Source organism: Sparus aurata, chromosome 8 (assembly GCF_900880675.1).
Source record: "Sparus aurata chromosome 8, fSpaAur1.1, whole genome shotgun sequence".
Taxonomy (NCBI): domain Eukaryota; kingdom Metazoa; phylum Chordata; class Actinopteri; order Spariformes; family Sparidae; genus Sparus; species Sparus aurata.
The window spans coordinates 27,761,686-27,784,193 of NC_044194.1; the positions used below are offsets into that span (position 1 = coordinate 27,761,686).

General features: G+C 41.5%; 3 protein-coding genes across 9 annotated transcripts; all 3 read right to left on the reverse strand.

The window, feature by feature from the left end:
* Positions 1-1,253: 1,253 nt before the first annotated feature.
* syt19 (synaptotagmin XIX) lies at positions 1,254-11,409 on the reverse strand. Of its 7 annotated transcripts, none has more exons than XM_030426869.1 (10): positions 9,124-10,400; positions 8,875-8,948; positions 7,015-8,687; positions 6,868-6,941; positions 5,280-5,390; positions 3,872-4,057; positions 3,596-3,745; positions 3,371-3,490; positions 2,330-2,441; positions 1,254-2,243 (listed from the first exon to the last, which is right to left on the reverse strand). In XM_030426869.1, exons 3-10 carry the CDS (start codon positions 7,214-7,216, stop codon positions 1,936-1,938), a joined length of 1,263 nt encoding a protein of 420 aa, XP_030282729.1. In that variant the 5' UTR covers positions 7,217-8,687; positions 8,875-8,948; positions 9,124-10,400; the 3' UTR covers positions 1,254-1,935. The 7 variants fall into 7 exon arrangements, with proteins under 7 accessions (XP_030282729.1, XP_030282725.1, XP_030282728.1 ...); XM_030426865.1 differs by having other exon boundaries at positions 7,015-7,249; positions 8,580-8,948; XM_030426868.1 differs by having other exon boundaries at positions 7,015-7,249; positions 8,580-8,687; positions 8,875-10,400.
* Positions 10,554-15,769, reverse strand: LOC115587188 (C-factor). The gene is made up of 6 exons (XM_030426871.1): positions 15,385-15,769; positions 15,126-15,177; positions 13,325-13,512; positions 11,848-12,021; positions 11,538-11,648; positions 10,554-11,427 (listed from the first exon to the last, which is right to left on the reverse strand). Exons 1-6 carry the CDS (start codon positions 15,535-15,537, stop codon positions 11,314-11,316), a joined length of 792 nt encoding a protein of 263 aa, XP_030282731.1. The 5' UTR covers positions 15,538-15,769; the 3' UTR covers positions 10,554-11,313.
* Positions 15,770-17,150: 1,381 nt separating this feature from the next.
* On the reverse strand, positions 17,151-22,242 carry LOC115587269 (uncharacterized). Its single transcript, XM_030427008.1, has 2 exons — positions 21,312-22,242; positions 17,151-18,115 (listed from the first exon to the last, which is right to left on the reverse strand). Exon 1 carries the CDS (start codon positions 22,225-22,227, stop codon positions 21,409-21,411), a length of 819 nt encoding a protein of 272 aa, XP_030282868.1. The 5' UTR covers positions 22,228-22,242; the 3' UTR covers positions 17,151-18,115; positions 21,312-21,408.
* Positions 22,243-22,508: the final 266 nt, after the last annotated feature.

Consider the following 22,508-nt stretch of genomic DNA (forward strand, 5'->3'; position numbering starts at 1 on the left):
AGTGAGCTATCTTCTCACAGTTTCTAATGACTTCACTGTCTGCCACAGGTCCTGTCCGCCACAGGTTCTGTCCACTCATAACTCAGTTTTTCACTTTCCCTCCCTACTGTACGTCCAGTCAGTTTCTGATCGGGAATTGCTAGCCAGCTAGCTGCCTGCTACCTTGACTGCTTTGCTAACTAGCAGAGCTCAGCCGAGGGGCGGCCGATGGCAGGCGGAGAACAAGAGGCAGCAGACCGGGAACACCTCAGGAGAAACCCGCGAATGACGCTGTGTGTCAACAACCTGGCTGGCAATGCGACTATTTTATCACATTCTCCTCACAGACGGTCTGTATCACAGCTAAGCACAAATTAAAGTGTGCCTAAACTTTACTTACTTACTTTTCTTTCTGTTCGCAGGAAGACAATGTATAATAATTTTTCCTCATTACTGGGATTTTATATTACGTTTCCATATCCAGTCTCTAAACACAGTGTAAGTAAGGTTATGTGACCTTCTGAGAGTCCATCAGTTTTACTTCATCCATGACAGGAGCTCTGAGGCCAGCTGCATATACTTGCTGTATGGTCTTAAGTTGTATTTCCATTACTGTTGGCTCTTGGCTCACTATCACATTATTTCGACTTATTGATATAGTGCTGCTTCTGGTGGCACAGGTTATTGATCTTACCTGTTCATCTTGAGCAGGAGACATGCCTCCGCTTCTCTCCAGTGTGCCCTGCAGATGCAATCATGTCCTTCCCGCCGACAGTAACATCATCTGAATACACATCTACTCCCTCCAGTCCCACCAAAGGCTCATTCATTATCTTGGAGCAGGTCTGCAGTCATGTTTGCCCCAGAAGGCAGGTGCTTGAAGCAATACACCCCAGAAAGTCAGTTGAAGGTGGTTGGAGGCCAGAGTCTTCATGCACAGATATGAGAAGCATCCCCCCTTCAGATGCCCGAAATCTGAAAGGGGGGGTGATCATTATCATTTCCAGCCCTACTTCAGTTTACTCGCTGCTTACACATGGGACGCAAACACAGGCTATAGTTGATTTTAGAAGGTACTGAGGTTATCTGCGTTTACAAAAAACATAAACTGTTAAACCAGCAGAGGGCAGCATAGACCTGTCACAAAACCAACCACAGAAAATCAACCTGTAAGTGTGTAAACTCTGTAAGCAGGGCATTCCTGAAAATGAGAGCTTTCAAGCCAATACCCCGAGTAAATATGGCAGTGGGTTAAAGAAACAGTAACAGTAAGGTTACTTATCCTTGATCAAAGCATTTTAATGGGCAAGCCTTTATCACTGCACTTTAATAACAACTAGAGGGTTCAAGGTCCGATAAGTAAGAACTCCTAACTCACCAATTGATGATGCTTTGGGATGGCAGTCGACCTGTCCCACTGTCCCAAAGTGTCAGTATTTAACAGGCTGTGACCGAGACTCAGGAATCAACTTCGACTGTTTAAATTAGCTTTTTGTTTGTTTTACCTATACAGCATTAGGAAGCACTCTTATTCAAAGGGAACTGGATATAATTGACATTTTTTTACAAGCACAAGAGCATAAAGATACATGTAACATTGATACAAACAACATCATTATTGACTGAGTGAGTACAGTAAGTGCAAGACTAGAGTCATCTTTACCAGAAATAAGGGGTGTAAATGTCAGATCTTTATAGAGCTCTTTCAATTTAATGCAATTTTGAACAAAAAAGAGAGTTTCAAAAAAAAAAGATGTCAATGAACAAGAAGGCTGAGTAACCTAATGGTTCACAGTTGGGCTATCACTCCACCGTCATGACTTGAAGAAGTCCACATTTGGCCTTCACTTAATCAAGCAGAGGTCCCTATAGAGCCCGATACACAAGCACCACAGCTTTTAGTTCAACACCAGCGGGCTCCGACATCCAGAAAGTGGAGAAAATGGATTCAGTCACTCAGATCAGAAGACCATGCCACTTTGCGATAGGCTGGCGGACTGAGCGCATCATCAGGCTCCAGTGCTCGTCTTCTGAACTCTTCTCCTTCCCCACAGTCAACTGACCGATAAGATGTTTGTTTGACATCCTCGTCGTCTGCATCTCATACACACAAACTACAATTTTACACTGCTGCAGAGGAAAATCTGGCAGCGAGAACAGGAGGACTTCATTGAAGACAGTCACAAGGCGGCGGGCCACGGCAGAGGTTTTTTGGTGCCTCGACTTGCAATGGTTGCACTGCACACTGATCCTGGCGTACAGGGCTGTGCAACAGAGGGAAGTCAAATTAGTTACAGCTACTGCAGTATGTGCGTGTGCCTTTATTTTTATGATGCTGTTCAGCATTTACCTGCGTCTGAGGATATTTCAGTGAGGACCGTTCTGACCTTGAGCAGTCCAACCTCAAGCCTCTGAGCAGTGGGAAGAACCTTTAAAGACAGAAGCACCTCTCCTCCAAGATCCTGTCCAGAAAGTGGGAGGATAAGCACTTCAGGTAAATAAATGTTTTTTTTATGATATATAAAAATATGATAACAGTACGTGTAGGCACTCAAAGAGCAGCCATCATCAGGGATAAAATACATGAGCAAATAATATGTGAAATACGATTTATTGTGTCTTTTTTGAGTGGAGGTAGCAGAATTTACAAAAAAATTGAAGATATCAAGGTTCAAAATAAAGCAAAGATAAATCATGATAATAATGATAATAATAAGCCACAAAATGTTCGAGAAGTTAAACATGAAATGTAAAACTGAACTGAATTTCATGAGTGACATAATTTTGCACATGATGTGGTCTACAAATGCTTAAAACTACTTAAGTATTTTTTTTGGTTGATTATTTGTACAATACCATGTTTATATGTATATATGAGTCTATTCTATTCTATTTCTTACCTTTTTAATTATTTTGTTTATTTTTTGCTATTGTTATTGTGTTGGACAAGAAAGGAATACTGATCCTGATTGTGATGGTCGCATTTGGTTATGTAGGTCGGACAGATAATAACTTAAAATTTCCCAAGTGTAGTCTTTCAACTCCCATGACCAATCTGCGGCTACAGATTTCGAACAACAACTCTGAAGCTTTTCCACAAATGTTTAAACAAGTTGAGTTTCTGCTTTTAAAACTCAGAACGTTAACACATCTCCACCGTCTTGTGCATGCAAGTTTTTGATGCGGCATACTCTAAGTTTGCATGAGGTCTGTAAACTAAAAGACAGTGAGGCATAACAGCCTCTTTTCATTGTAATCATGTACACATACTTTACATTAATCGTCAATGTGTGTGCAGAAGAATGGCATCCTTTAAATAACCTCAACTAAAAGGTTGAGAAAACATTCCTATCGGATTGTGTGTGTCTTCATCAGTGACACCCTACTGTACCTTCTGTGGTATCTGTAAATCTTCTTGTAGCTCCAGAGGGTAGGAGATGTTGAGCTTCCCAAGAGGAACCCTAACCTCTCCTAATACTGTGTGTCTGGAGAATTTATCAAAGTCCCTCACCTGAGAAGCAAACAGAGACATGACAGACAGACAGTTTTTTTTATTTTATAAATTGACTCAATGAAGAGAAAATGAGAGTGAGGGATGGTCTGTGTACTGCAGAACCTCCATCCTGAGGCTGATGCGATCAAAGTCCCGATGCTTATGCAGAACACAGCTGAACTGGTCTCCAAAAAGAGGGTTGCAGCTGCCTTTTACGACGCGAGTTCGCCACTCCTGCAGCACGGCCCACAGGACAGGGGCCGACCCTTCACCCTGAGAGGGTCGCAACAGTAAGAAGCATGAAAAGAGCAAAGAAAAGCTGTGTATTAATTTCCACACATAAGATGCTGCAGATTCTGTTATGCGCTGTGATGTGGTAACTAATAAAGACAAAATTACCTCCTCATCCGTAGAGCCCCCCAGTTCTACTCCCTCTGAACCTGCCCACATGAGACTAAGCTTTACAAAGGGCTGGAGACTGTGCTTCTGGCTGCGATCATGAAGCCCCTCCACCTGCAACACGGTGACCACCAGCTGGGACTGCAGCTGGTCATAATAGATGGAGAAACGGAGCGATCCATCGACCTGGCATGAGAGGTTGTGTTAGTGAAGACATCAAGCACCAGATGCAGCAGTCGATATGGCTTCTAAGTTATGAAATGTACTGTATATTTTCTTGAAGTCATTCATCTTTCTTAACCTTTATAAGAGCAGGTCAAATACATATTTACACACATCTCAGTCAAAATGTGCCATTAGAACTTAGATCTGGATGATCTTAAATTAGAAGCCCACATACTACTAATACTTGAGGTTTATGGATGATAAATTCTAGACTTCAGTGACCATGTGATGTTTCCTGTAGCACCATCTTCAAGTCAAAAATGTTTAATACCTTCGCTGAGGAGGTTATTTTTTCACCTGGGCCCGTTTGCTGGTTGGTTGGTTGGTTTGTTTGTTTGTCAGCAGGATTACAAAAAAAACTACTGACCACTAACTTTCTTTTCTTTACAAAATCTGGGACAGCTTTGAGTGACTACAAAAGGGGATTGTTGTGCTTTAACAGAGGTATGCACTCTCACATATGCCATTCTAGTCTATCCAGTTAATTACCTGCATGACTAATGACATTCCCATCGCCCTAAACTTTGCAAATGTGAGCATGCTTGGAAGCTAAGATGGCGAACTTGGGAACTAGTATCTGCAAAAAAGCTTAAATCACAACCTTGGCAGCACAGCACAACAATCTTAAAAACCTTCAGTGAATATCTTAATACATTCCTTGCTCTCTGCTCCTGCAAAACACTCCTACTGGGCATTCCCTCTCTTGTGGACATTTTGCAATGAACCTAGAGCACCCGTGTTAGAACAATGTACCACAAGCGCCCTCTCATGGACAAAATGAAACATTGCCACATTACAACATGAGAAAACAGTAAACATCACATTATAACATTCAAACCATAAACACGATAAACCTCACAGACCTGCATTGCAATTACACAAATGTTGTGTGCTATTTATCAAACATCAGAGTCTGGTAGATCTTCCTGCTACAGTATATCTCCACAAATCACATAAACGGCCAATATAAAACAAGGAGTAGGAGATTCACACATTGTTATGCCAACTTAGACTTCACACAAGCCATTTAATGTCTGTGTCCTGCTCCATACACCCTGAGTAAACGACAGTTGTAAGGGCGCCATGAGTAGTTTTTGAAGAGATCAGCCATTAGACAAAAAGCATAAAAAAAAGCCAAACAAATAAATTGGAGTATTACACTCATGTCCGCCGCCGTTCTCACCTTGTCCTGCTCCTCCACGTGTCTGTCTGTCTGGTTGGATCCTGTGGGGGGACACAAGGTCTGAGACAGACAGCGATCCAGCCGGCCGACCTCCGTGCTGACTTCCTCCACCTGGAGCAGGAAGACATGCAGCACACGGCATTTCTGTCAGTGGTGTTTTAGGGAACAGCATCTCCAGCATTTATTTGACTTGTCACAAGAGCCAGCTCTCCTTATTTAAACAAGGGTGCTTTATGTAAATAGACAATGTTGCCTGTATGGAGCATCTCCATAGACTACACTCTGGACAAAAAAATAGGAACACCCAACAATATCAGCTCAATCAACACAAACTTATAAAGCGTAGATATTTAAGAGATTAGTAATACAATTACTTATTCATAATAAACATGTTTAATTGTCAGTCAACCATGACAAATGAAAATATTTAGGGCACTTATAATGTTGACATGTCATCCACACTGTATTACAGAGGTGCTGATGGAGAATTATATGGCTTTTTTGACAGGATAGCTTGAGAAATGACGTGGGATGACGTGCAGGAAATGGCCACCGGTCGGACTCAAACCCTGGGCCACTGCAGCGAGGACAATGTACATGGGTAGCATGCTCTACTCTACTGCACCAACTGAGCTAGTGGGATGCACAGATGGTGATTTATAAGGCTGAAACTTGTGGCTGTTTTATGTTGGCAGGTGTTCCTATTATTTTGTCCACCCTTGGATGTCGCTTTATCCTCATTTTAAAATCTCGATGCTGGTCCAGCATTAACTCTGTCCGAACACTGTAAAAACAGAAAAACAACGAACAGGACGTATACTGACACAAAAGCCCCGTGGTAGGAAAGAAGCAGACTATCCAAATACAACGGGAAACAACGCACACATGTAGGAGAGGATGAGACCTTACTCAGCATGGAAACCTTACCCAACCTGTCTTAAGTTCTGTTCTATTTATTTCGGACATTAGAATCCCTTTTTGAAAAAATCTGATCCAAGGTGGTTGAATCGACAGATTGCACCCTGAATATATAGTCCCCAGGTTCTGTGTTTCGTTTGCAGGTGTCATACCTGAATAATATTATGCTTCTCTGTCAGTTCTCTACTACTGATCTTCTCAACAAAAAATCCAGGTTTTTGTTTTTCAAATCATCCGTAGTTCTCTATCAAAGCATTCTCCCATGACACCACCACCGCTCAAAACCAACTTGCTGTCTTAAACTTTCTAAAGTACAAATAGTTTCTTGACTACTTTCAAATTCAGAACTCATACGCACATATTGAGCTGCTGTAAGACACTGGACGTTACCGGCTTGCAACTGCATGTGATTGTTAGCTAAGTTAATCTTTATTTATGTAAAGTCAGTTTTAGTAAAACAGATTCACCTCGCTGAGATGCATATCCGGTGACAACAGGGGCCTTTGCCCTGAGTATCAGCTGAAAGGCAGCAACCAGTGGACAGTGGATTTGCTTCACTTTTTATGGGGCCAGACACGTCCTAATTGAACCTCAAGTTTCTTTAGATTTGTTAAATCGTCATGGTGAGATAAAATACTTTTTAAACCACACCCCTCAAATGTCCTCTTACCCTTGTACTTGGAGCTCCAGAGTGGTTTCTTGCTCGTCTTGACTTTTCTTCTGTGTAGAGCAGGTCACTGCTCACTGCAGTAGAAATCAGACACAAGTTTACATTTGATATGTACCCCTTTTTCTTTTTAATCTACTCTCTACTCACCAGTATCTTGCCACATGTGTGTGCTGGGTGACTGTGTGCAGCATCTGAAGATCTGCCATGCCAGGATAACCAGCGCCACCAGAAGCAAAGTGACCGAGATGCCCAGGATACAGTACTTGACTGTGTCCGAGAACGGCATCCTGACGTCTCCAGCGCTCGACAGGTGTCCCACAGGGGCCGGAAAGTCTATCAACACCGCCATCTCTGTCCACCTCCATGTGGGCTATACAAACCACTGCAAGACACAGGGACAGACCTTGTGAGGGGACTGCACTGTTGGTTATAAAACTCTGAGGCCACATAATAAACCCTTAGGCAGCCATCTTGGAGTTTTAGCTCCCGCACCAAATGGAGGTTCAACAGAGGATTTCTGCTTGTAAGATAAACTCAGCACTTGGCTGTATTCATGTTCACCAGCCAGCTGCTCAGGTAGATTTCAGGTAGAAGCATCACAGTTCTCTTCTGACAGACCTGAGAATATTTAGCACTGAAACAGTAAAGGAGAAAATGAGGTAAAGGAGTTACTGCTGACCAGTCAGCGATTTGAGTGGAGATGTGACCTGATGACCAAAATGCATCCCCCTTGCTGCTGTCAGTGTTGTCATCACTTTAGCTTACTTCCTGTCTGTTTTGGAGTTAGCAATCCCCGGCCTTCCCTATATGTCACCACCCTTTCTTTTATTATTTCTTCTTTAGTTGTCTCTTGTCCTGTTTGCAGACAGGGCCGCCTCTTTCTGGAGTTCATTGACCTGATTGGATAAAATGGTCAGGGATACCAGAAAATATATTTTCTTTTCCACTGCAAGAGCATAGGGGAGGAGAGACATGGGTCACTGAGTAAACACTTTATAACAGTGATTATTGTTAAATTAAACAATTATTGGAATAAAGGGATATTTAGAACTTATTTTGATAAAAAATACTTATCACTTACAGCTGCTTTTAAATGTCAACTTGGGCTCTGGGAAACTGACAAGCATTTGTCACTATATTCTGAATTTTTGGGGACTTCCTGTTTAGAATTATTGGATGAAACAAACAAACAAAAAAAAAAAAAATAATAATGAAAGAAAAGTTGGGCTGCTGTCTGCTTCACAACCTTATTACATTTTAAAAAATATATTTAGTTCTTTTTGACAAGCAACGAAGCAAAGATTCAGTTGTCCCCCTTATCAGATTGCATACCTGTGTCCCGTCAAACTGCCTTTATGCTTGCTCATTTCTGGAACATACTTAAATGGATGGGCTGTTTTTTTTTTTTTTGGTAAAGAAAACCCCCAGGACTTTGGCATCGTCAGAGAGACATGATTATCACTTATCAGAGACAGCTTAGTCAAATATTGCTTGTTTTGCTCACACTTCACGCAAAACAAGATGAACGCTATGAGTAAACTACAAAGATATTACTAGTATCTATGCACAATGTTCCACAAATAAGCCCTAAGTGACTGGTGAATAGTAAAGACACAACTCTATCTCAAAAGTGTGCAGCACCTACGTTGCTTCTTTCCACTTCAATCATGAGCCAGTACACAATAGCATGAGGGATACATGTAAATGCTCACCTGTAGTAAGTGATGAAAACTGAGCTCATCTTCTTCTCAGGGAACAGAAGCATCGTCCTGTGCTATAAATCCATGCTGAGCTCTTAAATTTCAGTTCAACGAAAGAACCTGACGGCAAGAGAAATTCAAAGCAGCACCTTATCATATAACTGTCCCTGCTGTGTTTTGCACTATAGGCACACCTCCTCTCCTCCAACTCTATCTTTCCACACACACACACCCAGCACATGACTTCCAACTCTTGGCAAACTGGTTTGATTACATTGAAATGACATTTCAGGGAGCTTAACATGACCTGGTCCGCTGCACACTTTCCTCTTAAAGTTTCCTCTGCAGGCCTGCTTGTCAAGGGCTCAGGTCAGGGAGCTCCTGCAAACAAAATATGGATTTTAAAATGATCAATTTGCCCCTGATACAGAGTAGCACTAGAACTGCTGCTGAGTTCCAGGCTGATATGTTTTTCAATGATATACCAGCATATTTACATAGAAATTTAAGTCCTAATTATATCCAATATGTTCACTTCATTAGCTGTTAAAAGTACCTTGTCTTTTTTGCTCTGTTCAGTGGCAGCTCTGCTTTATCATACAACTGTATCCAAACCAGCTGCAGTTGCAGGTGCTGTAAACTGATGATGATAAGAACCACTCAACTCGCTTACAACTGTAACAGCTGAGACAGGCTCATTGTCCCGACATTGTCAACATTATCTTGCAGAGTTGTCACTGATCATTTTTTCCGGACTGCCTGCTGAAAGAGAGAAACACAGTGGGGGAAGATGAAATGCGTCTCGAAAAAGGGCCTTCTTCAAAACTAGAAAACACGTCACGTCACCCTGCTGGACCACAACGTTATGAGGTTAAGCTGGTTTGGCTTATCTGAACTTGCAATTCCAAGAATGAGGAAGAAAAACGACAAAAATCGACTAAACTTCCTTGTCAACAAAAACAAGGAGCTGATTGTCGATTTCAGAAAAAAGGAAGCAAAGATTCCTAGAGGGTTCTAGGAATGGATATCACTGGGAACATGTCATGGTCTTCACATACTGCAACCCTGATTTAAAAAATTTAAAAAATGCACAGAAAAGATTTCATAAGGAAACTTAAGTAGCAAACATCCCTGGGAGAAGAAACACAGTGGCTCATGGTTCATGCAAGGCCCAGGACTGGATTCTCTAAAGCAGGTGATTAACACCACCCAGAACAACATAGGTACCCATCTACAGAGCATCAGTGACATGGGTGAAGTGATACATCTGCTCGAGCCAAAACTACACTAAAAGAAGACACCTACACCCAGCCACAGTCTGCAAAAGACACAGAAGTAGCTGCTACCATACCACCAGACTATGGAGCAGCTTCTTTCTCCAGTCTGTGAGACTCCTGAACTCATCGTCAACAATCCACCACAACAAAATAGTTTTTCTTGTGTAGCATAGAGGCCCCACAACCTGCATTGTTTTACAAAATAAAGACAAATAAATGAACCTTGTCTGACCAGGAAGAATATACTTCAAAGACTTCCGCTAGAAGATGATTTTGTATTATAAACTTCATCGGTTAAACTGGTTTATAAATGATCCAAAGACACTTTGACAAGTTCATATATTCTGTGTGTTCATATATTTCATCTCTGCCCGTTGTAGAATGTACTAGATATATTGAAACCAGCATCAAGCAGGTGCAATAACTCCACCTAGTGGCCAGAGGTGTCCTACCCACACAACTATATCTATGTCAATGAGTCTCCAGATAAGCAAGTGACCAGTCCAGTGTTTAACTTTTCAGTCCTGCTCTGTGAATAGTATGCAGGGAAATGTCGCACTGTGCTCTGACTGACCTAGCTACAGCTGTACAGTGTAAAGTATCGAAAGCAACAACATGGCTGAACCTTTTGGTACCTTGTTACTTTTACTGGAAGGCACACGTGGATTCTCTCATTACTGTAAGAAAAAATAAACAAAAGCTTTAAAAATGAGGTAACACGTCTATATCAATTTATTTACACAGCAACTTTCACATGGCAAACCAGTGTATTTTTATACAGTATATAACTTTTTACTGTAAACGGTGGGAAACATACAACTTAAAGTAGAGTAGAAATTGGACTGAGTCACGGTGTGGGGAGACATATCAGAAAACTGGAAGGTTTACTGGCAAAATGTTCATCTCATTAATCATTCATCAGTTTACACCTATAAAATAACTTTGGACTGTTTGTGATTGATGCTTGTTTTGTTAGAAATGAACCTAAAAAAGAAAATGAAGCTGACTATGAAATAAGGGGACAGGGGAATGCACTGGGAACACTGACGGTGGATTTGATGTGTTATCTGATCAAAGAAATGTGTCATTTTATGTTTGCAATCTGACATCTTACTTTTTTTTATGCTTGAGGTATAGAGGGCTGCACTGAACTAGGAATAAACTCTATGTACAGCATTTGGCCTAAAAGACAAGCTAAAGCACAAAGCAAACCCTGCCCATCTAGAGAACATATGAACCCTTCAAGTTATCTCCTTATTAGATATCAACACTGAAGCTTTCATAAACATATCCTGTATTGATTTAAAATATGCATGACTCTTCTACAAAAAGGTAGAGCTTGATAAAGATTCAACACTGATACATTCGTATTTGCATAGCTGACGTTGATCAGCTGCTGAATCAACAGCCACTGGACTCAGTTAGTGGCTCTTCCAACCATGCTGCTCATTACTCATGATGATCAGGGTTTACCAAGGCAACACCTCTCCTGTAAAGTTCAGAAATGAGCCATGATCCTTCTCAGTCAGTCCACCAATCACAGACAAGGTGGAAGTAATGCTCTCCTCTGGACTCAGTGGAGCCTGGAAGGAGATGAACACACACAAATAATACAACCAGTCACATAAATAAAAGGTGGTATATTTTGGTCAAATGTTTTACTTTTCTCAGTGTCTCTCTAAGAGTATGTTACCTGAGAGCCCCCCATGTCAGTGCGGACCCATCCAGGGTGTACAGCCATACAGAGAATCCCATCAGGCTCCAGGTCTACAGCCATACAGCGACTCACCATGTTTAAGGCACTCTGAGAAGGCAGGCAGACACAACTTAACATGCCAGACAATTCTAACTCTAAACCAACCCAACACCACAGCACATGTTCCATGACGTGGTTACTGCAAGGTTTTCAAATATTTCCTAAAATTATAAGAGAACTCATAGTTTTAGAGTAAAACTATTGTATATGCCTCATCAGTGTTGCACTCTTTATTAATTGGTATTACCTTGGATGTCCTGTAGGGGTACCATTTGAAGTTGTTAGCCCGTTCCCCCCAAGCCAGCTCCACAGAGCCCAGCAGAGAGGTCATGTTGATGACTGCTGCCCTCTGGATGCCCATTTTACCTGCACCACCTGCTCCTCCTCTGGATGCAGCTCGTTTCAGCAGAGGCAAGTAGGCCTGACAGGGGCAGACAAATAAAAAATATTACAGCTGGAATCAAACTACTGTTTAGGCTTCTCATGAGAGGGGCCCATAATAAGTATGTTCAGAAGCATCAGAGTGTCATGAGTAATATCACTCTGTACAGTCTGTGTGGAGAGATATTATAGTGCCCTCTCGTGGCAGCATATCCAACTTACACCCTGTACTGCACTATGCTCACAGATGTTTATATTACTTTATCTACCCGGTTTATATCAATGATGTTAGGCGAAATAACACAAACATCTCTCAATACCGTTCCAAAGCACCACAGAGTAAATCCTGCAAAATGTTCTACACCACAACAAAAAGTCAACATATTATACTATTTTCTCCACTATTCCATTCTCGATTTAGTCCTTTAAACAGTGAAAAAATAGTGAAAATGTTTCCAAATCCCAAGGCGACGTCTTCAAAATGCTCTGTAAAACACTCAAATATGCGAATCTACCTACATCGGATGTTTGGCATTTTTTCTTGAAATAATGGTGCAAACTGTTAATGGATTATCAAAGTAGCTTCCAATGACTTTTCTGAGTGTACAAATACAATAATCAACTACTTTTTATCACCACTCGTGTGACAGAGATGATAAAAATTGAAATGTGAATATAGCATGTTCTAGACCCAGTGGTTGTTAACCTTTTAAAGTCATGACCAGTGACAAAGTAAAAACTATTCCTCAGCCTCAAATATGCCACTCTACACCAATCTGTCCCCCCCTGGAAAATAACTCCTGCTGTCTTGGTTGACAAACAATGTTCTAGCTCATATAGAACAGTACAGGTTTCTGCTTTATCTGATTCATTATTGAGCCTCCCACCCCACCTTTACACAATTATTAGATTGCAGTGTGGCCTTGTAGTTAGAGAGACTGTCCTTCAACTGGAGCAAACTGTGCGTCAGCAAGCATCTGCCCTGCTGACATGTTCTTGATCAGCTGCTGAATTGTACCAGCACAGGGTGCTGCTCTGTAGTCCGCCCTGTACTCTGAGGGCAACTGAAACCAGACTTTTAATTAGTATTTATGAAATTCAGTCGGCCCAGGCTAAGGGGTTTTTGTTACTTCTTTTCATCAAGGTCATCCTTTTGTTTTATTTTGCAGCATTCAGGAAATGAACCACTTGTGGATCCAACTCCTGGGGACTGAAAAAAACAATGTCTGGCTTCTTTTCTTTGCTATTTCACTGTTAAAGTGAGCTGAAGTGACCGACAAGACAAAAAGTGTAAGTGAGTAAACAGAAACCTTCAGTGAACAAAATCAGATGACAGACATTACCTTGGTGATCATCAGAGGAGCCACAGAATTTGTGTGGAAGTTTTCTATCATCTTCTCTGCGGTAACAGTATGAAAGTCGGCCACCACATTGATCCCTGCGTTGTTGATCAGGCAGTTTAAACCCTCTTCTGCTACCAGCCGGTCCACCTCTTCTACAGACTTCTCTATACTCTCCTGGTTCACTACATCTGGCAGAGAGACACGTCAACACTGTGAATCACCAAGGACAAAAATGAATCAAAATGGAAGAAAATACAAGCTGAACATCATCATAAAGAAAATTAATAAATACACCGAATGATGTCTTCAGTTGAACTTTTAACACCTTCACAGTGCACAGGGTGTATGACGTTTCTATAGGTTTAATCATTAAACATGCATGAAGCCAGGATGTATTCAAGTAGTTGTGCTGTAAGATGTTGGCTTATATACGTTTAGGTTTTTGTTTGTTGGTGATTAATCCTCAAAGACCTAGGCAGCTGCTGGTGGCTAAAAATAGCTGTTGTTCTAATATGTTTCAAAACTTTTGAACTGCTAATCCTGTCAATATGCTTGAAACACTTGTGCAAAGCTTAGTTTCTCAGCTGTACAGTGGTATCACACAGGGTCCACAGTGAATGTGATTATGCCATCACATTCTGCAGCATTGATTCGTCAAGGAAACCCACATAGTTTCCTCCTCTGGGCCGACAGACATTGATTGTAGCAAAGCTACTTTTGTCGTTTGTGTTCAGTGGTCAATACATTTCTCTGATAAAAAGTGACTTTGCCTCAATGTTTTCTGTTATGATTTATAACCTTTCCATTATCTCTCTAATTTCGCTGGACACATCTAGATGTGCAGCAAAAGAAATAGAGGATTACACCAGTTTTTAAATGAAAAATGCTGAGGATAATATTGTAATAAATGACTGTAACTTGCTTAGGAAAGGTCAGATGTAGAGAGAACATTCATATGGATCTCTAAAACTTACAAGTTCTACTTTTGAAAGAAATATATTTAAAAAGGAATCTACTGATATTCTGTAAAACACATCACATTGTGACTCGGTCAGCTTTTTAAGGCTTTTTCAGGGCCAATACTGATTATCATAAATCAAGGAGACCAGGATCAATATTTATTTGCAGACAAAATTGTCAAATTACCAGAGATGAAATTAACCTGTACAATTTCCTCAAATACTGTACTACAATGTTCAGGAACTTTAAAAAAAAAAAAATATTTCCATTTTCTGCTACTTCGTACTTCCGCTCCACTATATTTATTTGATCAATTGAGTTAATAGTTACTTTGCAGTCAGGTGATTCAGTGTTTATGGTGCTATTATGATGTGTTACTAATCAGATAGTGTTGTGGGCAGGACATTGTGCAAGTGAATGTTGCATCAGAGCCAAAGTGGCACATTTTAAATGATCTTATCTTAAAAGCAATCTGACAGAAGAATCACAGCTATAGACAGTGTGAAAAACGCTGAATATCCGCCTGATAATCAAATTTTGACTGGTGATTTATCTTATTTTGGTGAATTAATCCATTGTCAGTCAAAGCAATTTTGAAATACGCCAGACTGAAACTTAAGGTTCTCCTTAATCAAATCATGTTTACATGCAATATTTCTGAATAACTCCATGACCAGAGGGATGAAGATACCAGAGATGAAGAGAAAATTATTAATTTATTCCCATCTAAAATATACAGGCTCTTGTCTTATGGGGGGAGTTTAGGGACATATACACACTATTATGGTATTGTCATATATTGTTAACACTCTCTGTTCACACACATCGATCTCTGTCTTACCCAGAGTGATTATGTGGATGTTGGGATGTTTCTCTGCCAGCTCCTGAAGTTTCTGCAGGTCAGAAGCACATCATGTCACTGTCCATTCCCAAATGTGTGCAGAGGGAACAATGGCTTTCAAAACTTGAACTCATTACTTAATTTACGTATAACGTTATTTAGGTCGAGTCACTATTCGTCTGTAACATGACTTTAGACACTACACGTTGTTACGGGTCGGTTAGCTTTAAAGCTACCAGCCGTAAGTGTTGGTGTTTACCTGCGCGCTTGACGGCTGTCTGGTCGTGGCTATAATCTTGCCGGGTGAGAAACCTCCACTGGCCAGGCTGTCGACTATCTGCAGCCCGAGCCCTCGGCTGGCTCCCGTTACCAGCACGGAGCCGCAGTTCTTGAAATTCATGACAGCACTCATCGCTAATTTTTACCTGGAACAAACGCTGCCGGACTCAGACACCACCCGAGGGTCCGCTCACTGAGCTCTTGTGACCGGCCTGTGCTAATCCTGCAGTTCTCGCGCGATTTCTCCGGCAGGTGGGGGGCTCGCTCCACTTGACCAAAACAAACCAGAGTCTCTACACGAGAGAGATGATTCAAGAGAGGCGAGAAACAGCTGCGAAACAGAGTTTTTTAAACGCCAGGTTCTTGTGACTGTTGGTCACACAGAACAGCGAAAATTCACGGAGCCCTGGAGATGACATGGACGTCTTTTTATTTTTTACTTGTGCAAGCGAGATATTAAGTCGCACTCGCGAGAAAGTAAGCCGCGCGCACAAATTAAAAAGAAAACACATTCATGTCACCTCCAGGTCTCCATATGAGTGTAAACTTACAGCATGAAACTTCAAATTATTTTTTTGGTGGCCTTGGCAAGATTTTAGCTGGCACCCCCTGGCATCGCAGTCAATTTCACAATCAGTGTTCATACACTCACACAGAAACTGCATGTATCCAAGATTTTATTTCTCTTATGTCAAAAATATCACACCATAAAACTGAAGAGAGAAACAAGGGATACAAACATAATATTAATAAGGCATCGGCAATCCCCTTTATTATACCATGAGGTGCTTCTATCAAGCAACAGTAATACTACTAATGAATCAAACAAACTTTATTTATATAGCACCTTTCAAACAAATCAAAATTAATTCAAAGTGCTAGACAAGTGATAAACTGAATAAAAAACACAAGATATTTAGAAAACAAAAATGGATTAAGAGAAAAATTCACTCCAAGACAGCAATAAATCACGGCTAGCAAGAGTAATAGAAGATGATGAATACAAGATCATACAAGCAATAACAATAATAAAAAAGCAATACTACACTATAATGATAATATCAATGATAATAAAACACTTTATTTATATAGTCCCTTTCTTAACAACGTTACAAAGTGCTTCACAGAAAAAGAAAAGAAAGTAAAAACAGCAGATTCCAAACTAAAGGGACACACTTTATAATAACCACAATTAATAAATTGTCAAATTATAATTAATATAAATTTAATTAACAGTTAAGTCACTGTCAACAATGAAATGTTTTTATAAAGCAAGTGATGTTTATAAAAGTTTGTAAATGATTAATACACACTGTGGAGCTCCTCTGTAAACACTTTGGATGGCCAACATAAAGTCACAACTGATGTTATTTAAACATTTCCAATTGTTTTTTTTTGAAAAATATTTTTATTGGATTTTTCCAAAACACAAAACACACCGAACTGCTCAGACATGACAAAAAGGAGGGGGAAAAAACAAAACAACATGTGGGTACAGTAAATAAAGAAATGTTATGGAAATGATAAATGACTATGGGCACATTTTCTACCCAGCCCCTACTCTATCAATCTCCTGTGGCAAGACATGGCAATACCCAGATGACAATCAATACAGAACATAGAAACACAACAAGGCCAGAAGGTGTTTGTTAGAAAGTGATCACTTAAAACAAAGTTATGAAAACAGGCTAGGCTGATTTGGGAAATCCACGAAGCAGGGAGGATGACAGCGAGGGACCAATATGCTGCAAGTAAGGGTTCCAGACCCTATAGAAAGCATCTATTTTGGAGTGAAGCATACATGTGATGTATTCACTAGGGATACAGTCCATAACGAGGTTGTGCCATGATTTTTTTGTTGGGGCAACATTCTTGATCCAGATGAGTAAAATGTTCTTTCTTGCAGCAAAAGTCAGTATATTGAAAAGTCTCCTGTGTTTACTGTCAGTGATCTGCTCATCCGGGAGACCAAGTATCAGGCACATAGGTCGTCACATACGTCCATCCGTATTGAGACACCAAAGATAGCAGTCAGTTCATTCACAATACTGGACCAGTACCTCTGTAACTTCACGCAAGACCAGAGGCAGTGAAAGTAGTCACCAGTCTCAGAATTGCATTTCCAGCAAAGCGGGGAGTTATTAGCGTCCATTTTGTTCTTGACAACAGGTGTTATATGCGTGCGATGTACAATTCTGAACTGTATGGATTTGGTGCGATTACACACAGAGATTTTCATGGCCTGAGACCAGACTTCCCGCCAGTCAGCATCATCTATGGCAATGCCAAGATCTTTCTCCCAAGCTTGCTTGGTGGCTTGTGAGCTATGAGAAGAATTAGAGTTTAGGGCTTTGTAAAAGACAGTGATGCATTTCTTACTAATCTGTAGACACAAGGCCTTCTCAACACATGAAGTGGTATTATTAGTCCTTAAGGTGGTATTTCTAATTATGTAGTCTCTAATTTGTAAATATCTGTAAAAGTCACCTTGGTTAAATAAATCAAATTGTTGTTGCAACTGCTGAAATGATAATAAAATCTGGCTGTTAAATAAATCACCCATTTTCTTCAGCCCTAGAGTGCTCCACACTTTAAAGCCCTGGTCCTTACAGCCTGGCAGAAAGTCCGGGTTGTCAAGAATGGGAGTGAGAGGAGATGTTAACTGAGCCCGGCTTTCTATAGAGCGAATAGATCTCCAGGCTCTGATGGTACTGAGAGTAATAGGGTTAGAGCAGAGTTTTTTGACAGATTCAGGGTTATTCATAAACAACAGATTAACCAAGGGACACTTTGACTGAGAAGACTCAATATCATACCAAATCGAGGCAGGATCACAGTTGTGCCAGCTTGAAATCACCTGCAGGTGTGAAGCCAGTTGATAAAATCTAAGATTGGGTACATCTAGCCCTCCATCACAACCTGCCATTTGAAGTTTTGTCATCTTGAGACGGGGCCTCCTCTTGCTCCAAATGAAGGAGCTTAGCCAGCCTTCAAGCACCTTAATAACCTTGTTTGACAATAATATAGGGATCATCTGCAATGGATACAGCAGTCTGGGCAGGACATTCATTTTTATAAGAGCAACCCTACCTAGCCAGGAAAGAGGAAGAAGGGCCCAGCGGTCTAAGTCAGCCCTTATAGCGTCCAAGAGGGGGGGGAAGTTCGACTTAAACATCTGACCAAAAGTAGGTGTTACATGCACTCCTAAGTAAATGAAACCGGTGGGAGACCAGTGGAACGGAAAGGGCTCAGTCATATCTGGAACACAAGTTAACGATCCTAGGGGCATAGCTTCGGATTTTGCTAAATTAATTTTATATCCTGAAAAGACACTGAACGATGAAATGACCTTAATCAGGCAGGGAACAGAAGTTTGGGGTTGCGACAGATGTATCAAAATGTCATCCGCGTATAAGGTGATTTTGTGTTCCCTTTCACCAACGAAGATACCAGAAATTAAATTGTTTTGCCTCACTGCTTGGGCCAGCGGCTCAATAGCAATATCGAATAACAAGGGGCTGAGGGGGTCGCCCTGTCTATTCCCGCGGTGGAGGAGGAAATTGTCGGATCTCAGCCCGTTAGTCAGAACCGCTGCCGTTGGAGTATTGTACAGAACCCTAATCCAATTTACAAAATTTTCGCCGAGGCCAAATTCTTCCAGAGCATAGAACAAATACGACCACTCGACCCGGTCAAATGCCTTCTCAGCGTCGAGAGACAACACAAGAGCAGGGTCCTGACGGCTCTGGGTTAGTTGGATGATGTTAAGGAGCCTCCTCAGATTATCACAGGAGTTCCGGCCCTTGATAAAACCGGTTTGGTCCTCCTTGACAATATGGGGCAGCACCTTCTCTAAATGTGAGGCCAGAATTTTGGAGAGCAGTTTCTGGTCAGAGTTAAGTAGGGCTATTGGCCTGTATGAGGCGCAGCTTTCTGGGCATTTTCCTTTTTTAAGGATGAGAGAAATATTGGCCTCCCTGAGGGACTGACGTAGGATCCCGTTTTCAAACGAATGATTGAGCATAGACAACAAAGGGTCTAAAAGAATATCACTGAACTCCTTATAAAACTCGCATCCAAATCCATCTGGCCCTGGGGCCTTACCAGACGGCATAGATTTCAACGCAAGTAGCGCTTCCTCTCTAGTAATTGGGGCATTTAGTTGTGATTTTTGATCATCTGTAGCTTTGGGGAGTCTCAAATCTGCAAAAAACTGACGCATAAGGATTAGGGCATTGTCAGGCTGTTCAGAACTATAAAGGTTGGAATAAAATGATGCAAAGTGTTTATTAATGGTTCTAGTATCAAACGATCTAACACCATTAGGGTCAGTAATAGAAACTATATTTTGAGAATCTGCCCTCTTTTTAACAAGACTGGCAAGATATTTTCCAGGTTTGTCCCCAAACTCATATAGTTTCTGCCTGGCAAATTTAAGCGACTGCTCAGAGTCCTGAATCAGAAAAGTATTCAATGCAGCACTTGCAGATAACAGTTCCTTGAGTAAATCAGGACTCGGGCTAGATGTATGATTTTTCTCCAAATCAGCTAGTCGGGACTCAAGAAGTTTACGCTGCTCATTCTTCCTACGTCTTTTGGAGGCGACAAAAGATATAATCAGTCCACGGGAGTATATTTTACATGTCTCCCAGAGGACAGAGGGACTGTCCGTGGATGGTGAGTTAATAGAATAGAAAATATTAAATTCTGAAGTAAAGTAAGAAATAAACTTGTCGTCTTTAAGGAGAAAAGGCTGAAATCTCCAGCGCCGTGACAATGCCCTGTCCTCAGCGAGAGAATATACCAAATAAAGAGGGGCATGGTCTGATAACACAATGTTGCCCATGGAACATGATAAAGCAAGGGACACCCTCGATGAGGGGATGAAGATATAATCAATTCTGGTATAGCTTTTGTGTGGCGCTGAGAAAAAAGTAAACTCAGAATCAGTAGGGTGAAGCTGCCTCCATACATCAGAATATTCAATATCATGACATATATTAGCGAGCACCTTCGCTTGCTTAGAGGGGTGAGAGATAGCAGATGGGAATTTGTCTAGAGAGGGATTGAGGTGACAATTAAAATCTCCTCCCACAAAAGAGTCCCCTGAAGCATGTTCCATAAAAACTGCGAAGGTTTTGGTGAGAAAATCAGGGGAATAGGCTGGGGGGCAGTAAAGATTCATGAATGTTACCTCTTTTCCTGCAAGTATACCTCTAACAATTACATACCGGCCCTGGCTGTCTTTAACACAGTCAAGAGACCTAAATGCCAGATTTTTATTGATCAAAATGGCTACACCCCTACTGAAAGAAGAATATGAAGTGGCAAAGACCTGCCCAACCCAACTCCTTTGCAATTTAGCATTATCCTCGTCCTCCAGGTGAGTCTCCTGGAGGAAGGCGATAGATACATCTTCCTTTTTCAAAAATGATAGTACTGCCATCCTCTTGGCAGGTTTTTCGAGGCCACAGATGTTCCAAGAACAAATCTTGATATTATATAAATTAGACATAGCCGAAAGATACTATTATCAAATACATAGGACAGTTACATTTAGCAGGGATGGAAAACGCCACATTAATAACCTGCATAAAACTTATTGACATGTCATGTCCTGAGCTGAACATATGAACCACACTGAACAAACATAACAAATGTACAACAAAGAAAAACAAGCTGAGGGTCTTTCCCCAAATAAACAGGGACCGTTCACCATACAAGCACCTCACAGACTCATCAAGAGCGAACTGACATCTGATGGATAGCGTGCCAAGAAAACTAAAAGAGTCCTCCCTCTCCTTGTGGGAGTTATTGAAAAAGGGTGAAAACGTAATATTAACGTTACAAGCAGCCGCGCCACTCGGTTGGAGAATGTTCATGTTGTTTAGGGTGATCACAACCTACCAGCATAAGTAGAGAGGCTACGGCTGTTACAGAAAGAGTGTCCCAGAGCAGACAAACGATACTCCGTGCTCCGCAATGTCATCATCCTGGCAAGGATTCAATGAAGGCGCGTACCTCCTCCGGTGTGGAAAACCTCTTTTTGGAGCTCCCGTGTGTCACCTGTAGAGTAGCCGGAAACAGCATAGCATACGGCAACCCTCGCTCTCGCAGCTGCTGTTTCACCGCATCGTATGCCTTGCGTTTCTTTATCACCGTCGAGGAGAAATCGCTGTAGAAAGAGACCCTGGCTCCATTGTAGGTTAAGCCCCCGTCCTGGAAATCGTAGCAGCACCGACCTGGGGCTCCTGTTCGGGTCCGGCTTCGGTGCGAGGGTGCGGTGGGCTCTCTCCAACTTTATGCGGCCTGCTTTCGTGGTCATCTTTAGGACGCGAGGTAGCCATGACTCGAAAAATTCCACCGGCTGCCCAGTCTCCGTATCCTCCGGCAGGCCGACAACTCGAATGTTTAGGCGCCGGCTGTAGTTCTCGGCCATGTCCAGACTCTCCGTGAGGGCGCTGACCTGCTTTTCCAGCTCCACAATCCTCGGCTCTTGTGTCTCGGCGGAGTTTTCAACTGCTAATAGCCTAGCCTCTGCTTCATCCAGCCACTTGCAAGCGGCCTGGATCTCCGTGGTATTTTTGTAGATGGTCTCGACCAGAGGGCTAAGTTTATCATCAATAACTTTAATAATGTAACTGGTCATTACGCTCAGAGCTTTAGCAAAGCCAGGGTCAAGCCCATCTACGGCTGCAAATTCGGCCTGGTCGCCATCTTGTGTGTCGCCGTCGGGCTCGGTCGGGACGTCTTTTTTGTCTTTGTTTCCTCTCGTTCTTCCCATATTGTCAAAAGACTGTGGCCAAAAGTCTTCCAAGGACATAGCCTGTTATATTCATTAACAAAAGCCGGTTGTTGTCAGGATAATGAGAGAATTGACACCGAGTGACACAGAGCTCTGGCACAAGCGTCTGCTCAGTTCACCGCCATCACGTGACCCCCCCATTTCCAATTTTTTAATCAATGGTTTATGAAGTATGTCATTATTTGTTTACATTGAAATAAATGTTAACTTTTTAATGTTAACTCAATATTACATTTTGCTGTACAACTGCAAGGACTAATGTCTTGATAATAATTTATCCATTCCTAATGATGGTTGTT